Source organism: Erinaceus europaeus, chromosome 6 (assembly GCF_950295315.1).
Source record: "Erinaceus europaeus chromosome 6, mEriEur2.1, whole genome shotgun sequence".
Classification (NCBI taxonomy): Eukaryota; Metazoa; Chordata; class Mammalia; order Eulipotyphla; family Erinaceidae; genus Erinaceus; species Erinaceus europaeus.
In genome coordinates this window covers 12,084,905-12,110,798 of record NC_080167.1, presented here as the reverse complement: position 1 = coordinate 12,110,798, position 25,894 = coordinate 12,084,905, and the positions used below count along the sequence as shown (strand labels likewise).

At 55.7% G+C, this 25,894-nt stretch overlaps 1 protein-coding gene across 4 annotated transcripts in view; it reads left to right on the top strand.

Moving 5' to 3' along the window:
* The first annotated feature begins 2,961 nt into the window (after window positions 1–2,961).
* The window catches only part of DTX1 (deltex E3 ubiquitin ligase 1), a 31,501-nt gene continuing 8,568 nt past the window's right edge, over window positions 2,962–25,894 (top strand). Inside the window, exons 1-3 of one of the 4 annotated variants that reach the window (XM_060193049.1) lie at window positions 2,962–3,050; window positions 3,671–4,498; window positions 19,686–20,376. In XM_060193049.1, the coding sequence (XP_060049032.1) occupies window positions 4,246–4,498; window positions 19,686–20,376 (944 nt within the window). In that variant the 5' untranslated portion in view covers window positions 2,962–3,050; window positions 3,671–4,245. Of the gene's footprint in view, window positions 3,051–3,070; window positions 3,206–3,670; window positions 4,499–19,685; window positions 20,377–25,894 lie in introns of those variants that run through there. The other 3 variants (XM_060193047.1, XM_007528847.3, XM_060193048.1) reach the window with 3 other exon arrangements.

Sequence of the window (25,894 nt, the reverse complement as noted above, 5' to 3'; positions counted from 1 at the left end):
ATAAACACACTTGCATGACTTCTGTGTGACTCGAGTACACAGGAGTGCCCCGGGCTCCTCCGTATGGTCCAGAGCCTAGTCTGGTGTTTTCTGAACAGATGGGTAGGGGGATAGATGGACAGGGGCAACTGAGGGAGGAGGAAGGGGGACATACTTGCATGGGTAAATGGATGGATAAAAGGATAAATAGATGGGCAGAAGGATGGGTTATGGTCGAGACAAGGAAGTACAGCCACGCGGAGAGTCTGCCATCACTGAGGGACACAGAGCTGAGAAAATCTCTGTGAGCCCCGTGCAACCAGCCCCGGGGTTGGTGTGTAACTCAGAGACCTACAAAAGTGACAGGACGACCTCCTCCTGTCTTGTCATATTGCTGTCACTCTGCTCGGTGACCTCAGTGAGCTTCACAGCCACACAGGAGGGAGCTAGAGGAAAACACAGAAAAGGGGGCTTGCCGGGACTCTGTCCCAGGAGTGGGGAGCACACACACACACAATGTCTGCCTTGTTTGGCTTCACCTCTGGATTCTCAACCATCCCCCGGCTGGCTCCTTGAAGACCAGCCCCCCCATCCACCCAGTGTCTGGGTGCAGGACTTTGTGCTTCCAGGTGTGTCACAGCTCAGATGAGGGGTCACAAGGGCCACAGCCCACCAGGGGCTCAGCTGGAGACCTTCATTAGTGGCTGAGCAAACACAAGGGCAGCACGCACTGTGGGAGGTGCAAAAGGGCCTGGGATTCAAATCCCAGCTCTGCAGACGCCCAGAGAATCCTGAGCAAACTGAGAAAGGCTGCTCTCTGAGCTTCGGTAGTTTATTTTCCACCTATAAAATAAGGACAGGTGGATGCATGCATGCGTGTGTGGATGATGGATGGATAAGTGGAGGGATGTATAAGTAGATGGATGGATAAGTGGAGGGATGGATGGACAGGTGGATGGATGCATGCGTGCATGGGTGAGTGGATGATGGATGGATAAGTGGATGGATGGGTGGATAAGTGGATGGATGGGTGGATGGATGGATGGATGGATGGATAAGTGGATGGATGGGTGGATGGGTGGATGGATGGATGGATGGATGGATGCATGGATGGATGGATGGATAAGTGGATGGATGGGTGGATGGATGGATGGATGGATGGATAAGTGGATGGATGGATGGATAAGTGGATGGATGGGTGGATGGATGGATGGATGGATGGATGGATGGATGGATGGATGGATGGATAAGTGGATGGATGGGTGGATGGATGGATGGATGGATGGATGGACAGGTGGATGGATGCATGCGTGCATGGGTGAGTGGATGATGGATGGATAAGTGGATGAATGGATGGATGGATGGATGGATGGATAAGTGGATGGATGGATGGACAGGTGGACGGATGGATGGATGGATCAACAGGTGGGTAGGTGGTTGGATAGTTGTATGGAGGATGGGCAGATGGAAGATAAACAGGGCCGTCATGAAGAGAACTATTATATCAGTGGTTGGTACTTGCAGGTGTCCATAACACTACCATCTCCTGAGCAGCAGCTACACCCCACAAAGGTGACATAGTGGGTTTCTCTCATAGGGTCTCACCCCAGCAGAATCAGAATTCATGGAAGTGGTTGTGAGGCGGGAGTTACATCAAGGCAAAGGGGAAGGCAGATGGGATGGCTTTAGGGAAGGCTTCCTGCAGGAGGTGTCATTTAGTGAAGCCTTAAATAGCATTATAGAATCTGGAATCTCGGGTTCTTCTTTCCGATTTGCTGTTACACCCATGTGACCTGGAGCCAGCCTCTTCCTTTGTCTGGGGTCCCAGGTCCCCTTTTGTCATCGGCTCAGAATCCAAGTCACAGCCTCCTTTGAGAAGAAGTTGTTGAAAGCCAGAGCCCTTCACCCACTCACCCCCCCAAAAAAATGGACAGATACATCAGTACTTGGGGGCTCTTGAACCCCCCAAACAGCCATCTATGGGCTGAAACTCAAGTCACCAAGCTTAGTGCCCTCAGGCACAGTCCTTCATGGGGGTGGGGGTGCAGACTAGATCACTGGCCCCATCTGGAACAATCCATGGGGTCTTGGGGTACTGGGCTGTGGGTATCCAGGAGACCACATCCCTGCCGTTGGTTAAGCTCAGTGCTGGGCAAGATCTCTGAGCAGTCTACCCCCTACCTAGCCTGGCCTGGTGTGTGTGTGTGTGTGGGGGGTCTGCTGCTGGCAGACACCCAGCTGGCCACTGACACCTCCCAACCTGGGGTCTGACCACTCATGGCTACCACAGGAGGGACAGCTGGCCAGCCCCTTAAATCTGAGCTGCTACCACCCAGCCAGCCCTCACCCAGCACTTACTGGGCATCTGGTTTTCAGGCACCCAGAAGCAGAACGGGGCACATTCTGCCCTCACTTTCTCCCACCCTCCTCCCGCAGCACCCCAACAGGCTGCCGTGGCTCCCCCACTCACAGAGGGGAGGGCGCTTTGGGGAAAGTGGGCTCTGAGCTGCTGACTCAGTTGTGAGATAGTGTCTGGACACTCACCTAAGCTGCTGTGTGACCCCAGGCCTGCCTCTTACCGTCTCTGGGCCTCGGCCTTCCCAGGGGGACACTTCAGATACCGCACTTGCATTTGTCCCCACATGGGCCTGGGGCCCCACCCCTCCTCCAGGGGAGCAGGGGAAGGAGAGAAGGTGACCCCATCTTTCTGCCTAGGCCCCCGGGGCGCCAGCTTAGTGAGCACCACCTGAGCGCACCAGGCCCCGGCTGGACAGAGGAGAGGTAAGATGGCCAGGGTTCAAGCAGGTGACCCCCTGCCCCCCGCGCCCCGCGCTGCGCCCGGTGCCCTGAGCCCTGCTTGGACTCCCGAGGCCCCGTGAGGTCTGCGGTGGGGGAGCCCTAGCCCAAGATTGGGGGGGCGGGCCAGAGACACTGGGGCCCATCGTCTCCTCCCCTTCCTCCTCTCCGCTCCTCCCCGCCCTCCCCCAGCGCTGCCGCCGCCTCCCACCCGCGGGATCTGGCGTCCAGCGGCGGCTCCTGAGTCCGTCTGTCGGTCTGTCGGTCCATCGCTGGTAGTCTGTCCGTGGGGCGCGGGCGCGGGGCCGGGCGGGGCGGGGCGGGCGCGGAGGCGGAATCGGCTCCCGCGCTCGGGGGGGGGGGGGGGGGGGGGGGGGACAGGAGGCGGCGGAGCTGGAGCGGCGGAGCGGGAGGCAGAGCCGGAGAGGCGGTGAGCCGGGCGCCGGGCGCCGGGCGCCGGGACCCCACCCCCGGGGAGCCCCGGGCTGGGGAAGGGGGGCTGCTGCCAGGGAGGGGGGCGCGGGAGGCGGCGAGGATCCGCTTGGCGAGGTCTCCTTGGTGACGCGACCCCCATCCCGGGGGCCCTAGGCCGCGTCCCCCTCCTTGTCCCCGCGCACCCCGAATCCCACCCCCACCCGGGCAGGGCCGGGGGCGCAGCGCACTGCTGCTGAGGACTGGGCGCGGGCGGAGGGGTGTCTGTGGAGCTCGGCCCCTAGGTCCAGCCCAGCCTTCGGGCCTGGCCCCCAAGGGAACAGGGCCTTCCATCTCCCCCGACCCCCTCTTGCCGCCCCCCCCCAGGCTCCCCATTGTTCTCCACCAAACCTCTTCTGGGAAGGGGGAGGGGGTGCTGCTTTCTCCTCTTAAAGGGCCCTCTCCCCTCCTTGTGTCCCTGCAGGTCGCGAGCACGAGTGGGGTGGGGCGTGCCCACGCCCCCGCCCCTCTTACCCCCCCTCCAGGCCCGGGAGCCGCAGTCCACGCCGCTGGGGAGTCGGGGTCCACGCCGCACCCCTCCCCCTTGTCTTCTCAGCTACCCAGGCCTTTCCAGGACACAGAGCAGGGACAGGGACACAGAGGGACAGGAACGACCCCCCACACACACTTAGCAGAAGCCCAGTGGTGTGGTGGGAGGAAGAGGCAGTGGTCTCAGGGAGTGGGCCTAAGTCTGGGCACAGGTGCAGCGCAGAGAGCAGAGGCCAGGACTTGGGGTGACAGGCCCAGTGCCAGTGAAGAAGGACAGTGGCCCAGCAGGACAGAGACAGGACTTGGAGGGTGCAGCTGAGCCGGGGGGAGCTAGGGATTTAGAACAGCACCTCCCATCCTAAGAAAGGCTCTGCTTCCCAGGATGCCAGCCAGCGAGCTGAGCCAGGCCACCAGAGCACTCCTGGACTGAGAGAGAGAGAGAAAGGGCCGGGTGGAGGGGGGCTGGGCCATCCCTGTGGGGTCCTGGCCCCCAAGGCGTTGGCCGCGGCCATGTCACGGCCAAGCCAGGGCGTGGTGGTCAGCGGGCTGGGCTTCCCGCCGCAGAATGTGGCCCGGGTGGTGGTGTGGGAGTGGCTGAATGAGCACAACCGCTGGCGGCCCTACACGGCCACCGTGTGCCACCACATCGAGGACGTACTCAAGGAGGATGCTCGTGGCTCCGTGGTACTGGGCCAGGTGGACGCACAGCTGGTGCCGTACATCATCGACCTGCAGTCCATGCAGCAGTTTCGCCAGGACACGGGTGAGCAGCCCCACCCACCCCCTATATCCACCCAGCCCCCTGAAGCCCTCCTGACTCCTGAGGCTTCAGCCTCAGCTCAGCTCCCATCACCTTTCCCCTGAGCCTCTGCTTCCTCATCTGTAAAATGGACATGCTGAGGTCTCCCACCTGCCTGAGGATTGAATAAAATCCAGCTCACGGTGCCCAGAGCCCAGGAGAGTAGCACTACTGGGTTCTAGTACTCAGCCTGCTCCTAGGCACTTCCTGGTCTAATTCTTCCCAACAGCCCTCACAGTGTTGCTCTCAGCAATCCCATTTTACAGAGGACAAAACCAAGTCTCGCTGAAGCTCGGTTCTCTTTGGGACCCTGTGCTGGCTCCCGACAGTGGTGGGGTCAGGGTGGTGAGGGTGAGAGGTGGGGGTGGCGTTCCTGGATTGGGGGTGGGGGGACAGCAAGGTGGGGGAGATCGTGGTGGTGTTAGTGATGGCATTAATTGAGGGAGCTGCTGGTGGTGATGGTTGGTGTTGGTGGCCCTGGAGGTGTTGATGGTGCTGGCAGTCTCGGCAGTTGTGTGAGAGGTGATGGTGGAGGTGAGAATGGCGAAGGCTTCCTTCGGCCTTTTGGTTCTGAAAGTTGCTGTGCTGGTGTCTGTCACTGGATGAGGGGCAGTGGAGACTGGCAAGGCCCTGCCTCAGGGAGTCATCCACCCCCAGGACACAGGGCATGGTCCACCCCAAGAACTGTCCAGTAGAGGTTTGGGGGAGTCCTTGTGAATTCCTGAGTGACAGAACTGCATGGGACATGGGGCCGGTGAATTAGCTCACCTGGTTTATACATTGCTTTTCCATGTGTGAGACCCAGGTTCGAGCCTGGCTGCCACCCTAGTGAAAGAAGCTTCTGGGGAGTCGGGCGGTAGCGCAACGGGTTAAGCGCACGTGGTGCAAAGCTCAAGGACCGGCATAAGGATTCCGGTTGGAGCCCCCGCTCTCCACCTGCAGGGCAGTCACTTTACAGGCGGTGAAGCAGGTCTGCAGGTGTCTATCTTTCTCTCTCCCTCTCTGTCTTCCCCTCCTCTCTCCATTTCTCTCTGTCCTATCCAACAACAACGACATCAACAATAATAACTACTACAACAATAAAAGCAACAAGGGCAACAAAAAGGAAATAAATAAATAAATAAATATGAAAGAAAGAAAGAAGCTTCAGGGCTGTGAAGTCTCTCTCTCTCTCTCTCTCTCTCTCTCTCTTTTTCTGAAAAAGTCAGCCAGAGAGGTGAATCTCCAATGCTGAGAGAAAGAAAGAGAGAAGGAAGGAAGGAAGGAAGGAAGGAAGGAAGGAAGAAAGGAAGGAAGGAAGGAAGGAAGGAAAGAGCTGTATGGCACAGCCTTGGTCCTTCTGTCAAGACCTGTGACCACCCAAGCTGGCAGTCACTAGCCACCTGTGACCAGGTACTGAAAATTCAACACCAGGTCAGGTTCACTCGCCTTCTCCACCAGTCGCCTTGTCAGCGGCCACTGTGTCTCTCGGCTTTCCTGTGGTGCATGGGGACACTGCATGGCACCTGCCTCGAGGTGGACGCGCTGGTGTTTCAGTAACTGGTTACTCCCATGTGCCATCATAGGGCCACCTGCTGAAGGTCAGAGATGGGGCCTTAGCATAAGCCTCTCCTCGCGAAAGATGCTGGTGCCCCCGTGTTGGGGACGGGGGATAAAGGTGTGTAGCAAGCAAACACCCCACCTCAAGGATCACTACTGGTTGTAGGTCTGAGGGCATAAACTAGATCTGATTTGAGCAGAGATCTGAAGACAGCAGGAGGGACCGGTGTTCTGTGCAAAAGCCCTGTGGTAGAAAGGAGGTGCTCGATGGGCTTGGCACTTCTGGACCTACCGTGTGGGCCAGCATCAGCCACGCAGGGTGGAGTGTATGTGTGTATTGGGGGGGAGGGTCTGGATTTTACCTTGAGAACAGAGGAAGCCCCTGTTGAGCTCTTTGTCCATTCTGAGTTGCTGGCGATGTAAGAGGGGCCGGTGTACCTGCCCCATTCTCTCTGCTTTCTCGTAACTGTCTGAGGGGAGGGCCGGGGCTGACTGCAGGAGGAGGTGGTTTTCTCCTGGGCTTGAGTTCGGCATTTCAGACAGTGCTGGGTGTAGAATTTTCCAGAACCTGACTTTGACAGGTGGGCTGGCTCTTAACAGGAACAGCCTCCCTGCCCCCACCCTGAGTTGTCAAGCTGACCATTTTGCCTTTGACCTCCCACTTTTAGGGGGATTTCTTGATTCTGAGTGCCCCAACTTCCTCTAGCCCCCCTTTCTGCAGGCCTCTTACTCCCAGTGGCATCCTTACTTTCTGGCTGGGTCCCCTGGAGGTCCAGCCTGTCACTTCCCCAGAGGCCCCTCCCCTTGTACCCTCTCCAGCTGCTCACTCCACACCTCCTGGCTGTTTGCAGGGAAAGGAAAAAGAACACTCCCTCTTCCACCCGCTCCTGGGACCCTGCCAAACCCCCCAGGGAGAAAGGAAAGCCTGGAGACCTCTGTGTGGGAGGAGGGGTGGGCAGTGCGGGGAGACCTTAGTGCCAGGAAAGCACCGGAGGGAGGGCAAGGTGCCTGCCCACCGGCCACATCACAGCACACCCCCAGTCCTCTCCGAGGCTGACACAGCCCGCTTGTGCCCTTCCTTCTTGGGGCCTCAGTCGCCATGTCCCTGCAATGGGCTGTGTGCACAGAAAGGACCAAGGCTCTGACCTTCCCTCAAACACTGAGCAACCCCCCACCGTGTGCCCCACCTGTGCTGACCACTGCAGATGCAAAAGGCATAAGTAGGAAAGAGACCTTTAACCTTGAAAAGGGCATATAGCTCAATGGGTAGAGCCCAGCACTTGTCTGCACAAGACCCTGTGCTCAATGCCCCAGATACTCTGATATCTCTCTCAATGCCCCAGATACTCTGATATCTCTCAATGCCCCGATACTCTGATATCTCTCTCAATGCCCCAGATACTCTGATATCTCTCTCAATGCCCCAGATACTCTGATATCTCTCAATGCCCCAGATACTCTGATATCTCTCTCAATGCCCCAGATACTCTGGTATCTCTCAATACCCCAGATACTCTGATATCTCTCAATGCCCCAGATACTCTGATATCTCTCTCAATGCCCCAGATACTCTGATATCTCTCAATACCCCAGATACTCTGATATCTCTCTCAATGCCCCAGATACTCTGGTATCTCTCAATACCCCAGATACTCTGATATCTCTCTCAATGCCCCAGATACTCTGGTATCTCTCAATACCCCAGATACTCTGATATCTCTCTCAATGCCCCAGATACTCTGGTATCTCTCAATACCCCAGATACTCTGATATCTCTCTCAATACCCCAGATACTCTGATCTCTCTCTCTCAATGCCCCAGATACTCTGATTTCTTTCTCTCTCTAAATAGCCCCTCCCCAAAAAAAGAATGCAGACACACAAAAGTATTTGAATTGCAAAACCTAGAACTCATCTACCCATACTGACACAAACACAGCTCCTAGCCAGACTGTTAAACTTTAAAATTCACAATAAACCTATGGAAGCCAAAATTTGTATTTTGTGTGTGTGCGTGGGGGGGGGGGGGGTGCCCAGCCATATGAGTGCCCTGCCACGAGGTTAGGGAGTAACTATCAGGGGCCTTGCAGCCTCTGTGGTCACCTGGGGCTCCAGCAGCTGTGAGCCCCAGGAAAAGAAACCAACCAGTTGAGTTGCCACAAAACTGCCTTTTGAATTCCCGTCATGTTCACGGGTCACAAAACCGCCTTTTCCTTTCAGCAACTGAGAAGCACCATTCACATTCTGAGCCTGCAGGCTGCAGCTCGCACGCAACCCCTGGCCTGCCCTGGCTTTTCCTGCCATTGGGCGACCAGGCTGATGTGGGGCACAGGGGCATGGCAGCGCTGAAACACATGCACACAGCACCAGCCTAGAGCCCAGCTTCTGGCCCGCCCGGGCCCTGTCTGTGTGTCTGTCATTCAGCCAGTGGAAAAAAAATAATAAACCCAGGTGTGGACTCAGACTGCAGGGGGGAGTCAGGCTGGGCCCCGGGGGGACTGCTGTTTGTTCAGCCCGTGCACCCCTTCACCTCTGCCCTGCTGGGCTGTTTCCATTGCTCCCCCTTGGGATGAGGGCAGGGGAGGAGTGTCTGGGAAGCTGTGACCTTGGGCCACCTGCAGTTAGCTCCCTGACAGCAGTGTCCCAGGCTAGGGGGAGGGGTAGCAAATCATTGGGAAGAGCTGAAGTGGGAGCTCTCTTTGGAAGGCAGGCATTTCCGGAACATTCCAGCTTCCCTCCCATTTTCCTCTGTCTCCTGTGTTCCCCACCCCAGACACGCCAAGGCATCACAAAAGGGGAGCCCTAGATGAGGGGACCTGGGGAGGCACAGCAGCCGGCAGCATTGCTGGGTCCTTGCTGGGTCTGGGAGCCTCCTTGTAGCAGAAGGGGGGTCAGGGGACTTAGGGCAGCTGGGGCCACACTGTCCTGAGAGGCCCAGTCCCCACAGCTGGGCAGGATGTGACCCACTACCTTCAGTCCATGTCCAGACCTGCCCCCCCCATGTGGCACAGAGGACAAAGTCCCCCAGCCTCCCCTCCCTCTGTGGTGACAGCCTTCCACCCATTCTGTAGAGGGGACACTGAGGCTAGGGGAGGCCAGCTGAGAGTGGCCACCATGCCATTGTCCCTGAGGCTCCACGCCAGCTGTGTCTGGCACTGACAAGTTGCTGAGCCCAGCTAGCAGGTGGTGGCTGGCTCCTAAGTCTCCCAGTCCTCCCTCCAGTCTCTGGGGAGCGAGAACGCAGTCCATCCTGAACTAGGGCCCAGAGAGGGTGAGTGACTTGCCCAAGGTCACGCAGCAACCAATCAGTCCTACCCCAGCCCCAGCCCTTTCAGGTGAGGTGCAGTGCCCAGGCTCCCCACACCTCCCCCCGCCCCCGAGAGCTCTGTTGGGGCTTGTTGTCAGAGGCTGAACCAAAGCAGGAACAGCCCCTAGAGGCCTCCAGGGCCAGCGCCCCGGTGACTAGAACCCAAGGGACCCCCTGATAGCTACACTGGGAGGCCCCAGGGCTGGGCCTGACACCAAGCACAAGGGCACCAGGAGTCTGGGCAAGAAGGGACTGTCCCTCAGGTGGCGAGTCCTGCCTGTCAGGGCACAGGTGGGGTCCCCACAGCCTGCACTCTCCCATCACAGACCCTCCCTCTGGCCTGCAGCCCTTCTAACACCACCAACTCACACATCACCTGGCACTTGGTCCCTTCATGGAGCCGGCCCAGTCCTGAGTCCTGAGGTCTCAGAGAGACAGACAAGACCCCCGCCCTGCAGGCTACAGGGCCCAGAGGGGGTGCAGAGAAGTGCACCAGCACAGCCGCTCACCCCTCGGACGTCTGGAGTCCAGGTTGGCTCATGGCCGGCTGTGTGACCGAGGGCAGGCCCTCGACATCTCTGAGCCTCAGATCCCAGAGTCCCTTCCCACCCCAGCTGGGCAGAGTGAATAGTTAGCATGTGCACTAGAGGAGGGAAAGGACCCCAGTGCCTTACTAGAGAGATGCAGGTTGTCTTCAGTCAGCTGATGGGGGCAGCGTGTGTCCTGAAAGGGAGGACTTCCTAGAGGAGGTGTCCTCCAAGAGTCTGTATCTGACTGAGATAAATATAAACGATGAGGGAAAAGGTAGATAGCATAGTGGTTATGCAAAGAGACTCTCTTGCCTGAGGTTCCAAAGTCCCAGGTTCAATCCTCTAGCACCATCATAAACCAGAGCTAAGCAGTGCTCTGGTAGTAAAAGTCATAATCAAACCATGAGAGGAGCCCTTCTGGGTGGAGGGAACAACAAGGTCCTGGAAAGGAAGCACCAGGCCTGGGTGACAGTGGAGGCTGAGATGTGGAGGGAGAGAGAAGGAGGCCTCTGGGGACCCCCAGGACAGGCTGAGCTGTCAGGTGCCGCCCTTTAGCTGCAGAATCTCTGGGGATCAACAGACTCCTTAATCGTGGACCCTGGGAGGCCAGAGATGCCGCAAGCACCTTCTCACAGCCCCGCCTCCAGCGGCAGTCCTCTATTTCCACTGAGGCCGGGAGCACGCAGCCACGCGCTGGACCCAGGGCCAGGTCTGCAGAGGCTGCAACGCGCCAGGGCTGTTGGCCCAGCACCTCGGACAGCGCATGGACCACTCTGGGCTGTGTGGGAGAGGCGGATTCAGCATTGCCTTGAGGGTGGAGGTGAGGGGCTTCCCCTCCGCTCTGGCCCCTTGACACTCCCCTTCTCCCCTTTCTACTCTTCCTTGCCTCTCCAACACCCCCTAGCCCTCCCCCCCGGGCCCCCTCTTTACCAGCGAGCTGTGGAATCTGACCCAAAGATTGGGAGTTGGGGGCTGGTTCCCTGGAAGCCTCTTGTCCAACACAGTCCTGAAACCCAGAGCCCACCCAGCCTCCACAGTGACCCAGATGCCCCCCCAGCCCCCTGCTACCTGCTGATGCTGCCAGGGGACACAGGACCCCAAACCCAAGGCCAGGCTGTCTCAGGGAGCCCTGTTAATGAAACCCCAGTTCCAGATGTCCCTCCCCAGCATCTGCTTTGGGCTCAGAGATTTGGCGTGCCTCCCTCCCTGAGCCTCAGTTTCCCCTCATGGGCTATGGGCCCCCCTCCCTCAAACCAGCACTGACCAATCCCTCCCTTCTTCAGGGACTTAACAAGTACTTGTCATGTGCTGGGTGCTACCTGGGCAGCGGGCATGCGGCAGTGGGCAGGACAGACTCAAGGGTATGGCAGACACTGAGGGGAACCTCTGACCCCTGAGGTGGGGCTGTTCCTGACATTGGGCCCCGGGCACTGCCTGGCTGGACACCAAGCCCCCACCTGGCCTGAGCCCCTCGCCTCTGCCCCCCAGAGCTGCACTAGGCTGCCACCTCCACCTGCCTGGGCCGTAGTGGCAGGCTGGTGACAGGCACGGCGGGGAGCCTGGCACGGGGCCCAGAGCTGAGTGCCCTGAATGCGGAACAAAGGATGAGACTGTCAAAGGCTGGTGCCAGTAGCCGCAGCCCCAGACCACCTCTCTTCTGAGTGACAGGCTGCCCTGTTCTCACTCACTCTGACTACAGGTTGAGGCCCCAGGAGGAGAGCTGGTGACCACCTGAGACCCTCTGGCAGGGCCTCCCCAGCACTCGCTTCCAGGGGAGAAAGGGCCAGTCTCCCCTGGGTGCTGGCTGATTGGTACCCCAGAGATGCGAGTCGGAGGTCTGGGCTCAAGTTCTGCCCAAGCTCTGGGTACTTGGGCCAGGTCTTTCCTCTCTATTCAGCCACCTTCCCACTGAGACAGACCCTGTGAGCTCAGGCACTCATAGATGTGTGTACAGTGGCTGGGCAGCAGAAGGTTTTAACTCTGGATTCTCTAATCTCAGGTGCATAGTAGCTGCTCAGTAAAAAGTCAGAATGGAACTTTTGCTGATCGTTGCCTTCATGACTACCTCTGATTTTTGGCATGAAGACATAGCTGGTTTTTAAATGTTGGTTTTTAAACACACACACGCACTTTATTTATTTATTCCCTTTTTGGTGCCCTTGTTTTATTGTTGTAGTTATTATTGTTGTCATCGTTGTTGGATAGGACAGAGAGAAATGGAGAAAGGAGGGGAAGACAGAGAAGGGGAGAGAAAGACACCTGCAGACCTGCTTCACTGCTTGTGAAGCGACTCCCCTGCAGGTGGGGAGCTGGGGGCTCAAACCGGGATCCTTACGCCGGTCCTTGCGCTTTGCGCCACATGCGCTTAACCCACTGCGCTTAACCCGCTGTGCTACAGCCCGACTCCCACACATACACTTTTTTAATCTAAATAGCAGGTGGACCACAACACAGTATCTCCGCCGCCAGCTCACAAACCTCGTTATCTTACAGCTGTCAATCAGGCCTGTCAATCAGGTTGCTCATTCATTCATTCATTCATTCAGCATCTCTAAAGGACCTACCTCCTTCCCCCCTCCCTACCCCCACTCCAGCTGAGGAGAAATGCCAAGGTAGCTGGAGGCCAGCACAGCCTCTAGCAGCCCCTAGGTTGGGGTGGGGGTGGGAGGTAGATGTGCCTCAGCACCTGCTGAACTGATGGGGGAGGGGAAGGGGCCTCAGGGAGACAGTGACTCTCTGGAAGAAAGCAGGAGAGGATCCCAGGAGGACAGAGCTGGAACTGGACCAGGAAGGCTGGCTGAGCTCAGCAGGAAGGAAAGTGGGGTGGGGGTGGGGAGAGGGGGGAGGCGTGTCTAGGAACAACATGAATGGACTACGGAGGCACTAGAGCTCAGACTGAGCCCTGGGGGCGCCTGGGAGCTCTCGATAGGCATTGGGAAGAGGGGTGATTTGGTTTGCAAAACGACGGCTGTGTGAGGAGGTGCTACAGGACCAGGAAGGTGGGAGAGGGCAGGCTGGTGGCAGGACTTGGAGAAGCTTGGCTGTGTGGCTCTGGGCCATGTGCAGTAAGAGCGTGCTCAGCACACAGTAGGCTCTATCCGCCAGTGCACCTGCCATCCTGATGCTCACTGCTTGGGTGAGAAAGGGGAGGACTGGGAGAGAGCTTACATAAGAGGGGGGTCTTCCCAGCCCCCTACAGTGACTTTCTGCTGTCCCTACCATCATAGAGGCCAGGGGACCAGGCAGCTCCCATACCCAGCCCACCAAGAGGGCACAGCCAAATCTGGTGGTATACTCAGCACCCCTCCCCCAGACCTGGAGCATCCCCTTAATCCCCACTGCCTGCAGCCCCCCAGGGCCAGATAAGCCTCAAATGAGTGAAAACCACTAATGGGCCAGTTTCCCTGGACGAGCCCCCTGGGACTCTTGAAGGGAACAGAACCCAGAATATTGATCACAAGGTTGGGGGGGGGGCTGTGGGTTGCGCCTGGAACCTCAGGCAAGCTCCCACAACTCCCCAGAGGTCATTAGCGTCTGAACTGATGTTAGTGCCCCAGACCCCAGGGCTGCTGTGAGGGCCAGAGGATGCCCTAGGACAGGGAACAGTATCCAGTGGGCCTTCAACTCATGCTCCTCCAAACATCCAGCCCATCCCCCACACCCAACACAAGTCCCCGGACCACTGCCCATGGCCCCCACTTCCTAGCAGGGCCTGACACCCCCAACTCAGGTCCCTTCTTCCAGGAAGCCACCCCAGAGAGAGGGCCCTCCCACTAGGTTGGTGGCCTGGCCTGGCCTGCCTCTGGGAAGAACTAGGCACTAGGTGTGTGTGTGGGGGTGGTATTCCCCTGACTCTGTGGGCTCACTCCTTAAGTTTTAAATATTTTGTCAGAGAGAGGGGGGAGGGGAGGGGAGCACAGCTCAGCTTTTGCACACAGTGGCACCAGAGGTTGAAGCCACACCCTCAGGGACCTCAGAGTTGAAGCCTGGCACCACCTCTGTGCCCAAACCCAGCCCCAGAGTTAAGTTCTCTGGGTTGATTTGCTTCTGGAGCTTCCACTCGGGACTGACTTTTATAGACAGAAAGAGTGAGACAGAGGGACAGAGAGATGGAGGCATGGGAAAGATGCCATACCACCAAAGCTTCCCCCAGAGCAGTGGGGGCCGAAATCGAGCCTGTGTGCACTACAGAGGAGGTACGCTATCTCTTAGGTCCAGGAGTTAGTATCTCTAAAGGGTCAAAAAAAAGTATGCAGACACCCTGTATGGCCCCACCATTCCTAGTGGCCATTCCTCCCTCCCCCTTTTTTTTTCTTTCTTTTGACTTTCTTTTCTCTTTTTTCTGATACCAGGCAAAAGACAGAAAGAGAGAGAGAAAGGGAGTCTGGCAATAGTGCAATGGGTTAAGCGCAGGTGGCGCAAAGCACAAGGACTGGCGTAAGGATCCCGGTTCGAGCCCCCAGCCCCCCACTTGCAGGGGAGTTGCTTCACAGGTGGTGAAGCAGGTCTGCAGGTCTCTATCTTTCTCTTCCCCTCTCTGTCTTCCCCTCCTCTCTCCATTTCTTTTTGTCCTATCCAACAACAACAATAACTACAAAAATAGAACATCAAGAGCAACAAAAAGGAATAAATAAATAAATATTTTTAAAAAGAGAGAGAGACAAGTAGAGAGACTCCTGCAGAGCTGCTTCACCACTTGTGAAGCATTCCCCTGCAGCTGGGGACCGAGAGCTTGAACCAGGGGCCTCACACAAGGTAACCTGTGTGCTCAGCCAGGTGAGCCAACACTCAACCCCCACAACCATATTTTTAGGGCGGAGAGTTCTGTAGGAGAAGCAGCTGAAAGCAGAACCAAGGTAGTGAGCTGCCTGTCGCTGGATGCATCCTGGGGGAACCCTGGCTGAGTCACCTCCCTTAGAATCAGTCCACCTGGCCCTGCCTTGACCTCAGGAAACCCAGTCCTCTGTTGTCACCCACCCAAGATGTCACCTCTGGACCCTCATCTGCCCCTCTCTGGAGGCAAGAGCAAGAGGGGAAACTGAGTCAGAGGTGCAGAGCACCACAGCCAGTACCTGGCAAACACCAGCTCTGTCCTCACTCCTTGCCCCTCTCTCTCTCTCTCTCTCTCTCTCTATCTCTCTCTCTCTTTCTCTGCCCTGGCTACGAACCTTCCACTGACTACTGTGCCTCCCCCACATCCTCTGGAGTGATATCTGACCATAGCTCTTATCACCTGGCTCAGTGGGAACAAGATAGGAATTGCTCAACCAAACATCCAGCCACGAACAGTGGCTGGGGGACAGAGCTCAGAGCAGGTGCACAAAAGAAGAGCCGGACACATAAGTGGTATGAGCTCCTGATGGGCTGGGGGACCCAGATTCTGGTGACTGGAGCAGCCGGGTGCCCGGGAGAACAGCCTCCAGCAGTGAGCTGCCCCTCTGGCCCACCCACAGGGCCCCCTTCTGTCTTCCAGGCTGCAGATACTACGTAGACCCATTGTGGCTGGAAATCTAGGCCAAGGCCACAAGGGGAGGAGAAGGAGCTTTTCCGCCCCTCGCTGCTCCCTTGGAAATCTGGGGATGGCAGCCCAGGCCTGTCACTAGGCAGCTGGGGGCCCCCCTTGGCCTGGTCTCCAGCCAGCTAGCGGGAGAGGTGGACGAAGGGCCTCCGCTGCCCTAATTACTCAGGGTCTCCAGGTTCCAATCTCATTTGAAAAGGACTCTGGGGATGCAGCCTTTAATAACTACCAGTAAACAGGCAGGAAAAATCAATAGCTGGTAAACAGAGCCCTGGAGAGAGGGCCCCGGGCTGGGAGACGCTCCCAGAGTGCTTTGCTGCAGAACTGGTCACCACTGGTTTTTGGAACCCTCACCCCTCCCTCTCCCTCAGTGCCAAGCCCTCTTCTCTGTGCTTCCACTGGCCCTGACCTGTGCCAAGTCGGAGGCCCATTCCAGTGGCAGTGCGAGGGTGCTGCACTTCTGAGCACATGCCAGACATAGCAGGCAGTAGAAAAGCACTTCCTGGGGGAAGCAGGCCATGTCAAGGGTTTTAGTGGGTGAATAGGAGTATGCCAAATGAAGCTGGACTGGGAGCCAGGAAGTGCATGAAGTAACTGGAACCTTCTAGGCTAATATCCCTGCCCACTGACCGCAGCCAAACTTGAAGCACACTGGACCCTCTGATGACCAGGCCCACATTTTTGAGGTGGGGAAACTGAGGCTCAAAGTGCAGTGCTCTGAGAAGAGCAGAAGTCCATTCAGGATGTCCTCCCTGGTCCCCCCAATCACCACCTCTCGGGGCTGGCCTGGGGACACACACAGTTAAGGAGGCGGCTCCAGGGGCCCAACAGTCATGGTCATATGATTGCATGCCACAGGGAGATAAGATAGCTCAGGGGCAGAGCACATATATAAATATATATATAAATATATATATTTTTATATTATATTTATATTTATTATATTTATTTTATTTTTTATTATTATTATATATTATTATATTATATATTATATATATTTATATAAATATAATATATTATATTATATATATTATATATTATTATATAATATATAATATAATATAATATAATATATAATTATATTATATTATATATAATATTTATTTTATATTATATTATTATTATATATTATTATATTATATTATTATATTTATTATATTTATTTTATATTTATATTTTTATATAAATATATATAAATATATTTTTTTATTTTTTATATAAAAATATATAAATATATATTTTTATTTATTTATATTTAAGAAATGTTATTCTTTTTTTATATTTTATTTAATTTATTTATTCCCTTTTGTTGCCCTTGTTGTTTTATTGTTGTAGTTATTATTGTTGTTGTCGTCATTGTTAGATAGGACAGAGAGAAATGGAGAGAGGAGGGGAAGACAGAGAGGAGGAGAGAAAGACAGACACCTGCAGACCTGCTTCACCGCCTGTGAAGCGACTCCCCTGCAGGTGGGGAGCCGGGGTTCGAACCGGGATCCTTATGCCGGTCCTTGTGCTTTGTGCCACCTGCGCTTAACCCGCTGCGCTACAGCCCGACTCCCAAGAAATGTTATTCTTAGATAATAGATTTGTTTAAAAAGATTGTCCGCTGGTCGGGCAGTGGCACAGCGGGTTAAGCACATATGGAGCAAAGCGTAAGGACCGGTGTAAGGATCCTGGCTCGAGCCCCCAGCTTCCCACCTGCAGAAGGGTCTCTTCATGGGCGGTGAAGCAGGTCTGCAGGTGTCTGTCGTTCTCTCCCCCTCTCTGTCTCCCCTCCTCTCTGTCCTATCCAACAACAACAGCAATGACAATAATAAGAATAACAACAACAACAACAAAGGTAACAACAAGAGCAACAAAACAGGGAAAATGGCCTCCAGGAGCAGTGGATTCATAGTGCAGGCAGCGAGCCCCAGCAGTAACCCCCCAGCAATAACCCTAGAGGCAAAAAAAAAAAGATTGTGTGTAGCCTTACAGGGACCATGGGCCCCTCTTTATTCCATCCCCTTCTTATGGAGGTCACAGCTGTGGGCCTCGACCTCTGCAGCTCTCAGATCTGGGGGTCTGGGGTACAGCTGGGCAGTCTGACACCCTTGGGGTTCTGTCAGAAGAGAGGGCAGCGGGACGTGACCTTTCACCACAAGTAGGAATCCCAAGAGAAACCTGTGTAGGACAGTGTGGGAGGGGCTGGTGCTCAGGGAGTCTCACAGAACCTTCCTCTCCCAGCTGACTATGAACCCCTGGACCAGGCATGAGGAGGGGGGGAGTGTACTACCAAGGAAACGAACTCACTTGGTCACCCTGATTGCACAGGCTGGCAACCTAGAGGGGAAAGAGCAAGACAGAATGGCTGTGACTTCACTGAGCCAGGCAGCTCTGAGCATTGAGGGAGACAAAGCCAGGGGCCAAGAATGGCACAGGAAGCGACTCCCCTGCAGATGGGGAGCCGGGGGCTCAAACCTGGATTCTTCCGCCAGTCCTTACGCTTAGTGCCACCCGCGCTTAACCAGCTCTGCTACCTCCCTGATCCCACTTTTTAAAAAATTTATTTCTACTTTTTAGAGAGAGACCACAGCACCAAAGCTTCTTCCAATGTGGTAGGTGCCAGGCTTGAACCTGGGTCGTGCACATGACAAACAGCACACTATCCCTGTGAGCTATTTGGCTGGCCCTATGGGTGTACATTTTGAAGGAGTGCTCGACACTTAAACACTGATAGCCTCAAAAGAGCGGACCAGCAGCCAGTGTTTGTTCAGGAAGAAACAAATAGCAGCAAATAGCTGGAGGACAGGGTGGACCCAAGCTGGCAGGAGCCCCGCAGGGGGGAGGGGCTGGGAGAAGCACCTAGCCCAGAAAGGCCAGGTGCCTGAAGTCATGAACTCATTCGCACACTCAGTGACTCTGGGGACAGCACCTGCCAGCTGCAGACACTGGGGACAGAGTGGTGACACAGCCAAGACCCTGCCTCAAAGTGGGGACAGACAGAAAACAAGATAAATGAGTAAAACACAGAGTGGAGCCATGGTGCCAAGGGACTGGGAAGGAGAGAGGGAGGAGCCTGTGAATAGAGAGAACATTTGTAAGTGGGACAGGAAAGAAGGGACAAGCCATGAGCTCAGGAGAGAGAGAAAAAATACAGGTGTGGGTGAAGGACTGAAGGGCCACTGCAAATGAGAGTGAACTGGTGAGGGAGTGAATGAATGAATGAATGAATGAATGAATACAGGAATGCATGAAGAAAGAGGTGAATCAAGGTCAGGTGGTGGTGCATGTGGTAAAGCATAGATGCTACAATGCACAAAGACCCGGGTTCAAGCCCCCACCTGCAGGGGGGAGGTTTCATGTTCAGTGAAGCAGGGCTGCAAGTGTCTGTCTCCCTCCTCCTTCTGTTTCTCTCTGTTTCTATCCAAAAACTGATTTTTTTTTTTTTTAAAGAACTATCGAATGAGTGAATGAATGAGCAGAGGAAGACTTGAATGTGTGGACTAAGCATGATGCAGGGAGGAAACCAATGTCAGAGCATTGAGTGAGTGAGTGAGTTGATGTCCATGGACCCAGGTGAACCTGAGCTACCAAGAGAATGCATGGGCGCAGGAGGGAATTCTTGCGCCAGGGACCTAATGAAGGCGGGGGGTGGGGGGGCTGCATGCCACCTGAGGCCTGCATGGGCATGACCACAGAGGACCCCTGTCCCCACTTCCCCCCATCCTACTACCCATAACCCCACACTCCTGCAAGCCTACCACCTGGCAAGTGATGACTCCGTAGAAGTGGGGGTGGGGAAGCTGGCCTGTCCTTCCCCCCCGGGGTCTCCCCACTGTCCCCTTTCCTGTTGGGGTGACCTGTTCCTCCATGTCCCCACTGTCCCTTCTGTCTCCTGCCTCCTGGGGTGACCCACCTTCCCATCTCCTATGGGTGTACATTTTGACTGTTTCCTTTGACCCCTGAGGAGACCTGTCCCCACTTCATCTCCCTGCTGTTCCCTTGCCTGCTGGGGTGACCTGATCCCCCCATCTCTCCACAGTCCCTTCTGCCTCCTGGTCTCCTGAAATGACCTGCCCCCATCTCCCAGCTGTCCCCTCTGCCCCTTGAGGTGACCTGTCCCCCCGGATCTCCCCACTGTCCCCTTGTCCCCTGGAGTGACCTGTCTCCCTCTCCCCCATCTCTCTGCTGTCTCCTTGCCCCCTGAGGTGAACTGTCCCCCCCACATCTCCCCACTACCCCCTTGCCCCCTGGGGTGACCTGCCCCCCCTTCCAGGCACCATGCGGCCGGTGAGGCGTAACTTCTATGAGCCGTCATCAGCGCCAGGCAAGGGCATCGTGTGGGAGTGGGAGAACGACGGTGGGGCGTGGACGGCCTACGACATGGACATCTGCATCACTATCCAGAACGCCTACGAGAAGCAGCACCCGTGGCTCGACCTCTCATCGCTGGGCTTCTGCTACCTCATCTACTTCAACAGCATGTCCCAGATGAACCGCCAGACGCGCCGGCGCCGCCGCCTGCGTCGCCGCCTGGACCTGGCCTACCCACTCACTGTGGGCTCCATCCCCAAGTCGCAGTCGTGGCCCGTGGGCGCTAGCTCGGGACAGCCCTGCTCATGCCAGCAGTGCCTACTGGTCAACAGCACACGCGCCGCCTCCAACGCCATCCTGGCCTCCCAGCGCCGTAAGGCGTCCGCCGCACCGACATCGCCACTGCCTCCTGGAGGGCCTCCAGGAGCGCCCCCGGGCACGCTCTCCACCATGCACCCCAGTGCCACCTTCGCCAGTGCCACGCTCTGGGCTGTGCCCACCGCTGGCCCCACGGAGCCTGCGCACGCCCCTGGGGCATCCCTGAGGAGTCCCCTCAACCCTGGTGGTGTGCCCACCCCCGGACAGAACAACCTCAACCGGCCTGGACCCCAGCGCAGCAGCGGTGTGAGTGCACGCACCTCGGTCCCACCAGGGTAAGCGAGACCTGGGGAGTTAGTTACATGTAGTGGCTGTGCAGGACTCATGGCTTAGGGTCCAAAGGCCCAACTTCAGTCCCCACTACACCATCATCAGCTCGAGCTGAGCCATGCTCTGGTTAACAATGAACGGGGCCTGGGCGATGGTGTCTCCAGGTTCGAGCTCCGTCTCCCTATCTGCAGGGGGGGGAGGCTTCATGAGTAGTGAAGCAGGTCTGTAGCTGTCTGTCTCTCTCCCTCTCTATCTCCCTGTCCTCTCTCAATTTCTCGCTCTCCTATCAAATGAAAAGAAAAAAAATGGGGAGTCAGGCGGTAGTGCAGCAGGTTAAGGGCACGTGGTGCAAAGCACAAGGACCAGCGCAAAAATCCTGGTTTGAGCCCTGGTTCTGGCCCCCAGCTCCCCACCTTCAGGGGAGTCGCTTTTCACAGGCAATGAAGCAGGTCTGCAGGTGTCTATCTTTCTCTCCCCCTCCCCCTCCTCTCTCCATTTCTCTCTGTCCTATCTAACAACAATGACATCAATTACAACAATAATAACTACAACAATAAAAAAAGGGCAACAGAAGGGAAAATAAATTAATTTTTTACAAAAAGAAAAAAATGGCTTCCAAGATCAGTGGATTCACAGTGCAGGCATCAAGCCCCAGCGATAACCCTGGAGGCCAAGAAAAATAATTTAAAAATAAATAAATAAACAAAATGAGGGACAGGCAAGGCGGCATAGTGGCGAAGCAAAAAGACTGGGGAAGGACTCAGGGCTATTGTACTCACTGTGACTCTTACGGTGAAAATTTGTTTTTTCTTTTACCACTTCTCAACTCTGGCTGAAGGCAGTGCTGGGAACTGAACCTGGGACTTTGGAGCCTCAGGCCTGAAAGTCTTTTCCTCTCAGTGACACTGGAGACACAGGGTGCCTACCTCGAGGGGTCTTTGCAAGGAGATCGGCCTTGCACAGAGAGAGGGCCTCACAGGTGGCTGACATGACCTGACCTGAGCATCACTCTTGAGTCAGGCACACTTAGAGCTTCCTTCGTGCTGGCACAGATGGCAAAGACACCCCAAGGCAGGCATCCCCATGTCCCCAGTGTCACTGAGAGGAAATGCCTTCCCCGGCTTCCCCTGGAGCAACAGCTGTATAAAGCCTGTGTGTGTTTCATGTACACTTCATGTGTGCTTCATGCCTGCAGAATTATCAGTCACAGTAGATGCTGTGCTTAGGCCCACGGTGTTTTATTTATTTAGTTAGTTAGTTAGTTTGGATAGAGGCTGAAAGAAATTGAAGGGGAAGGGGGGAGATAGGGAGAGAAAGGGGCCAGGTGGTGACACACCTGGTTAAGCGCACACATTACAGTGCGTAAGGAGACAGGTTCAAGCCCCTGGTCCCCACCTGCAGGGGAAAGCTTCACGAGTGGTGAAGCAGGGCTGCAGGGGTCTCTCTGTCTCTCTCCTTTTCTATCTCTCCCTCCCCTCTCAATTTCTATCTCTACACAATAATAAATAAATAAATCTTACAAAAGAAGAGAGGGAGAGAAATAGAGACACCTGTAGTACTATTTCAATACTCATGAAGCTTTTCTTGCTACAGGTGGGGACCAGGGGACTTGAACCCGGATCCTTGTGTGTTGTTATGTATGAGCTCTACCAGGTGTGCGGCCGCCTGTCCCCAGTCCCACAGTTTTCAACAATGGGGAGTCCTTCTCTCATTTGACAAATGAGGAAACTGAGGCTCACTCGGGAAGGGAAGGGAAGGGAAGGGAAGGGAAGGGAAGGGAAGGGAAGGGAAGGGAAGGGAAGGGAAGGGAAGGGAAGGGAAGGGAAGGGGGAGGACCTGGCTGCAGATGTCACAGCTCCCAAGTGACCGAGGAGGGATGTGACACCTTCAGGAGGGATGTGACACCGTCAGACTCGCCAAGGGAAAGAAGGCAGAGAGAATGGTCTGCAGTCAGACCAGGCAGAGCCCCAGGCCCTGTCACCTGCAAAGGTCAGCTCTGGATGGAACCCCTGCAGGGACCCCTCTCATGTGGGGAAACTGAGGCCTGGGGAAGAGCAGGGACCAGAACAAGGTGGCCCTGTCTGTCTTCTGTCCTTGGAGTGTCTGAAGACTTCAGACACTTTTCGGCCGCTGGTGAGCTATGACATCTAGAGCTTCATGGAGCCTCAGTTTCCTCAGTCAAACAGGAGCAGGGCTCCCCTGCTGTTGCCAACTATGGACCCCACACAGCCCTACACATGGAGATAGTTGATCAGTCACTTCCATGACGGGAGAGGGGGAGCTGGAACTTCCCACAGGAAGGGCTGCAGCCGCTGTCACCTACCTGCCTCCCCTTCCCTGTCCCCATGCCCTTTCCTCCAGGCTTCTTGTGAAAAGGAACCGTGACCATGGGGGGCTGGGTGGTGGTGCACCCAGCAGCACACATGGTACAATTGTCAAGAACCTGGGTTCAAGGCCCCAGTCTGCACCTGTGGGGCAGGGAGTTCATGAGTGGTGTAGGGCTGTGGGTGTCTCTCTCCCTTGTCTCGATCTCCCCCTTCCATCTTAATTCCTGTCTCTATCCAAAATAAATAAAGTAAAAAATATTTTTTGAGAGAGAAAAAGAAAGAAGAAAAGTGGACATGGAGGCCCCCAAGTGACCAGCCTGGTGATGCAGGGGCAACAGAACCAGGAAAGCTTCAGAGACCACTACAGGAAGAGTTCTAGAACCTTCTCTCTGGAGCTGCATTGTTGTAGCCCTTCAATGGATGCTGAAGTCAGAGTTATGACCAAAATGTTCTCAAAACATAGGATAGGAAAGGATAGGATAGGATAGGATATGGTTGGGGTATAGCATAATGGTTTGCAAAGAGATTTTCATGTCTGAGACTCTCAAGTCCCAGGTTCAATCCCCCACACCCCTATAAGCCAGAGCTGATTATTGCTCTGGTAAAAAAAAGGGGGGGGGTAAAATAAATGAACAAATAAATAAGCTGGACAAAGGATAGGATAGGATAGGATAGGATAGGATAGGATAGGATAGGATAGGATAGGATAGGATAGGATAGGATAGGATAGGATAGGAGATATCACACACAGAAATGGGCAGAATGTTCCCGGGAGCTGCATGTGTTGGCCAAGTGACCTGAATATCTGATTACTGAGGAGAAGTGTGAAACCTCTATTTCAGAGCAGGCTGGGAATGGCTTGGACAGAGTTAAATGTCCAGGGAGACAGACACAAAGCCAGGGAGAAAGTGGGGGGGGGGGCAGCATGGGAGGTGGTGGTCAGGATGGAGTAGCTGGGAGAGCACAGAGTCTCCGGGAGGTCTCTCTGAGGAGGTGGCCAAATCTAGACAGTCCATCCCGACAGAACATCATGTGCCACTCTGCTTGAGTTTGAAGGGCCTGGAGCGTTCCGGAAAGGGCTGAAGATAAGAAGGCTGAGGGATTGCGGGTACTGCAGGTATAGGGGTGGATGGGGATGGTGGCTCCAGCAGGCTCTGGACTCCACGTGGGGGGGGACTGTCCCTGTCCCTCTCTGAGTTCAGACATTCATCTGCAAAGGGCCGGCCATCCCTCCTCAGCCACCAGCTCCCTGCCCCGTCTCAACTCTGAACACCTCCTCCCTCAGCACACAAACCTGTGTCCAGGCCTCGTCCCCTCAACTCTCACCTTCAAGGAGCCCCTAGTTCAAACTACCCCAGGCTTAGAGTGGAGGGAGGGGGTGCAAACAGAGGTACCTGCTTCTAGGGGGTGGGAGGAAGTGGGGCCAGGGCAGGCACCCCTGCTCCTCAGGCTGAAGGTGCCCTGCCCAGTGCAGCTTGTGAAAGAGGGGGTGGGGCCTGGGGGTCTGGTGCACACAGCCTGTCCTTCCCATGACCCAGGCCCTCAGGGCCATTCCATGCTCTCCAGCCTGGATGCCAGGCCTGTGCCCGCCTTCTCCAGCCACCCTCCTGATGCCCTGGCAGAGGCCTTCTGTGAGCTTCACCAGCAAATGTGTTCCCTCACGGCTGCTAGGCCTGTGAGGGTGAGGTGTGAGGCCTGGGTTCTGCCCCGGGCACACGATCTTCTCTCTGGCCTGCAGGCTCAGGTGTCCTCTTTCTGGGGACCCCTGTCCCCGTCAGAACTTCAACACGTGGGCTCTGGGGGAGACCATCCCACTTGGAGCAGAGTTCAGCCTCGGGCCTCTCTTTCAAACTCCTGTCTGTCTATCCGTCTGTCTCTCTGTTGGTCTTCCTCAGTTTCCTTTCCCTTTTGCCCCCATGACTCTCTCTCTCCCCACCCTCTCACCCTACATCTCTCCCACTCAGGGCCCAGACAGCCCCAGGGTCCATGCCACCGCCCATTCCTGACCAGGCACCTTAGACTGGGCGACCCCTTCCAGGCCTCAGTTTCCCCATCTGTCAAAACCATCACTGCTCACCACACCAGCTCAGCAAGCCTGACGGGTGTACAAACCATGCCTGTGCAGGGGAGCACTGGACTCTTGGGAGAGCTCTCCCACCTTTCCTCACCTCAACCCTGGCTGGGGAGGCAGACAGAGCAGCAGAGAGGGGGGTCTTGCTTGCCTAAGATTACACAGCAGATGGGGACAGAGTGTCCCCTGGCCCCCACCCCCACCCCCTGCACATGTGGCCCAGCTGGCTGTCTGGGCCACATGGGGTGGAAAAATCTAGCCTTATCCCCAAGAGGTCAGCGTGCAGGACTCTGGGGGCAGACTCCAGGTTCCTACCCATGCAGGAAGAGGAGAGGATGGGAGGGGACAGGGCAGCATGCTAAGCCTGGGGCAGCAAGGCCAAACCATCTCATTCTTCCTAGGAGAAAATTGAGCCTCTCCAGGGCTAGCACCTTTCTCCCGGACTCTGGGTTTCTTCCCTATCCATCTGCATGTCCTCTTTCTGCTGGGCAGTATAGTCCCCTGTCTGTCATCATCCCCCCAGTTAGCTGCTTCTTCCTGCTCCCTGTGTGGCCCACATGCATCTGTGCCCTGATCTATGAACCCAGTTTTACTGAGCAACTACTACTGCATGGGCCCTGGTGACACAGCAGATGCCTCCTGTATCCAAGGCAGAAGCCAGAGCTGCAGCAGAGGCAGCCTAGGGGCTGGATCACTGAGTGGGCTGTCACTTCACACACACAGAAGTCAAAATGCAGCCCTTGAGTAGAGATTGAATGAGGTTAGCATAGACCACACAGAGATGGGGTAGGGTATATGAAGGGGAGCAGCATGTGCAAAGGCCCTGAGGCACGTTTCAAGGTGGTTGTGGTGTGGCTGGCATGCTGCAGGGATTGCAGCTCAGGGTGAAGAGGGCAGAGGTGAAAAGGGCCCAGTCCTCCGGGGCCTGGAGGCAGTGGTGAGGACTGGCTTTTACTCTGTGTGAACTGGGGGTGGGGTCAGTGTGGGGGGCTGGTGTGAGAGTTTTGGCTTGTAGCCTGCAGGTGACTCAGGAGTTTCTGGGAAGCTGGGTTTTGCCCATGCGGTGATTATTTTTTTATGCTTGTCACTCCCAGTGAACTCCTGCCTAGTTTTCCCTTTTACTTT